At 41.0% G+C, this 3,098-nt stretch overlaps 1 protein-coding gene across 1 annotated transcript in view; it reads right to left on the minus strand.

Annotated features, from left to right (window-relative positions):
• Positions 1-3,098, minus strand: part of LOC107093830 (neural-cadherin-like) — a 501,663-nt gene that overhangs the window by 278,732 nt on the left and 219,833 nt on the right. Inside the window, exons 14-15 of the mRNA XM_015389130.1 lie at positions 605-732; positions 295-481 (exon numbers count right to left, since the gene is read on the minus strand). Of these exons, the coding sequence (XP_015244616.1) occupies positions 295-481; positions 605-732 (315 nt within the window). The remainder of the gene's footprint in view (positions 1-294; positions 482-604; positions 733-3,098) is intronic.

Consider the following 3,098-nt stretch of genomic DNA (forward strand, 5'->3'; position numbering starts at 1 on the left):
ATTTGATCTTATGATCTGAAGCTTCTGTTATGAAGTGGAACTCAAACAGAAGGAACCCTGCAGAGTAGACAGTCCATCCATCCGTCCGTCCGTCCGTCCGTCCATCCGTCCATCCATCCATCCATCCATCCATCCATCCATCCATCCATCCTAACTCTGTAATTCTGTCGGACCTTTCAGCACCAATTAACAATGTGTATCTCGGGTCACCAACACTGACAGCCAACCCTTTGGAAACATCCACTATAGCAGCCTGATGGTCATTCTGAGCTTTGAAATGTATGTTGAAGTTACCAGAGTTGGGTTGTCCATGTTTTCCAGGCCGCGCTGACTCCCAGCCATCCACAGACTGAACCTCCAAAAGATATGAGCTTTTAGTTTCTCTATCAAACACAGCCTGCGAGTAGATGAAGCCAAGCTCTGAGTCGATCCTGAAGAACTGATGATCCCCGCTGCGGTCCTCCAGCAGCGAGTAAGAAATCTAAAAGGAGAAAGGTGGAGAAAGACAGGCTTAAGCTTATGAGGTACCCATTTCTACACCTTCAGTTGATTCGGAGGTTCAACAGTGAAGTGTTGTTTAATGGCAGACTGTGACGAGGTTTACCTTCCCATTTAGGCCTAGGTCCATATCATTGGCTGATACCTGGAAAACCAATGTTCCTGACTCTGCTCCTTCAGTCACCGAGGCCTCATAGATTGACGAGGTGAAGAATGGCACATTGTCATTAACATCTAAAGGGTAGAAAGAAGAAATAGATACATTCTTGTTAAAGTCGGTACGACCTAAGAGTTAAGACCTCTTTAAATGGGTCATAGAATGCAAAACCGAATTTACATTTTCATAGATGAATAACGATTGTTCAGTGGGTGAAATGGACGTACAGAAAAGTTCAAACCCCATGGACACCTCCTTTCTCTGCAAATCTTCTACCATAAAACGGGCGAATCCAAACAAAGCACCGAATTGACGTCAATTCGGAAATGTTGCCTTATTTGGTTCTGGCTTGTACTTTTGTCAAGCCCGAAATTGACACACGGACCAGCCCACTGGTTCACTATTGTAAATGCAGCGTTCCAGGCTGCATGGAGAAAGGGGAAAAATTTCACAGTCCTCCCAAGGATCCAAAAACTCGACAGGCAGGGATTATTTTTGTCTATCTGAAAATCTCTGCAAAGGTTGACGCTCAGCTGTTTATTTGTTCTAAGAATTTTACCGAAGACAGCTTTCAAAATCTATGATGCATCTTTGCTCAGGAGCTTCGCTCGTTGTAAACCAACCAATCAGCGTACAGCTCATCTAAATATTCATGATCATACCATTTCATTCTAGGGCTTATAACCAGACTTGCATTAGGGCTCGTAGAACAGCAAATATGCCATTTTCAGCCCAACCAATGTTACACACCCTATTCAGAGACCTTAAGGACCAGCACCCAATACCCTATAGAATCATTCTATGACCACTTTAAGGGGAATTCTGACCCATAATCACTGATATGGTCAATATTAAAAGAGAAAATAAATGTAAAATAAAATTTTCAAGGCTTCGCTCCTTAAATGTATGTCCATGGTCTTGTTTTTTTTTGGCTAGATAGTTTTAAAAAAAATTACCCACAGTCAGTGTAGGTACCAGTTCTACTAGGGCCCTCCGCACACAAGTAAGGTTTGTGTCAACAACAACCGTTTGTTTTCTACAACTAGAACAACTGTTTATTTGTCTAAAATCTCGACGTAAGTCATTTATCAAATCATCCCATTTGTCCTCCTCTGCCTTCAGATCTTAATAAAAAGAATAAAAATAAGCTGAGACTTTTTGTGTCAACTTGTTAAATGGCAGAGCGCAATCTTAGAACGCAGTACGTTCCTTCAAGACTTATAATTATTGTTTTCTACTTTTGGCTACTTTAGATCGTCAATAAAATGTAAAATATTAGCAAATATTGGTAATAATATGTCAAGACTCCAAAAGAGATTTTATTCTTAGGAAACGGTTGCAATACAGTTTGTCCGAGTGGAGTTGCCATATATTGGCATCCTAAGATGGGGCGTGGCCCCAATCAGATCTGGTACCTACAGCGTCCTTTGTTTTAAGTAATAGAAGTCAGAGCATTAAGCTAAAACCTGAGTTATATGAGACAAATAAGATGCTTGGAACAAGAGAGGAGATTTTCTCAAGCAGTAAAAGTCCAATTTTAACAAAGCTGATTTATGTCCCAAAGCATTAAAGGTTGTTCTGAAAAGTGCCACACTTTAAATCCACTGCTGCTTCACAGCCGCTTTTCCTCCCGTGTCTTTTGAGGAAATGTCTTAATCTTTGAATAAAAAATTGGGTCTTAAATCCATTACACACCTCCCTCCTCTCCCCAGAATAACTGCCTCTGGAGAAGTCAAAGAGCTTTCTTATTAAGACAGATAAAGGCGAGGGGGAGGGTTAAGAGAGAAATAGAAGTTAGAAGAGGGACAGTAAGGGAAGAAGGAGTCTGTGAGAGTTAATTATTTCTTACTGGATAAAGCACAGATGTGACAGGACCGGTATGTGAATGTGTGTTGGCTGTAGAGGAACACAGGAAGGCTAAGGGCGATCTACAGGAGTTATGGAGTTAGGATGAACATTAAGACACCAGACTTCATTCAGATTTACTAGATATTTTAAAGACCAAACGATAAAGATGAGAATAAATGAACCAATATGCACTCAGGAAATGGAGATTGAGCACCACTGTCCATGGAGCTCTCTTAGAGCATAAGATGAAGAGCGCTGAGATGCTCAGATGGTTGTGGTTATAATCCTCTCAGATCTGCTGCAACTCGTACGTCAATTTAAGATTCCCCCTGCATAAGGTTAAAATGATATGTGTCTGTGCCCCACAGTGATAAACTATATTTTCTTTCCAAGTTTGAAGACATTTCTCTTCCCATCCAGGAAGCTTTTTCAATTCAAAATGTCAAAAATTAGTGTGGAGTTCCAGGCTTTATACAGTAGCCCAACAAAATCTTGCTTTTGTTCAGAAAACTTGCAAATTGAAACAGACGAACGGGTCCACCCCTTAGGATTGGGGGTCGTTGGCAGTGTTGGGAAAGTTCTCTTTCTATGTGAA

This window comes from Cyprinodon variegatus, unplaced genomic scaffold, assembly GCF_000732505.1.
Source record: "Cyprinodon variegatus isolate N-32 unplaced genomic scaffold, C_variegatus-1.0 Scaffold448, whole genome shotgun sequence".
NCBI classification, from domain to species: domain Eukaryota; kingdom Metazoa; phylum Chordata; class Actinopteri; order Cyprinodontiformes; family Cyprinodontidae; genus Cyprinodon; species Cyprinodon variegatus.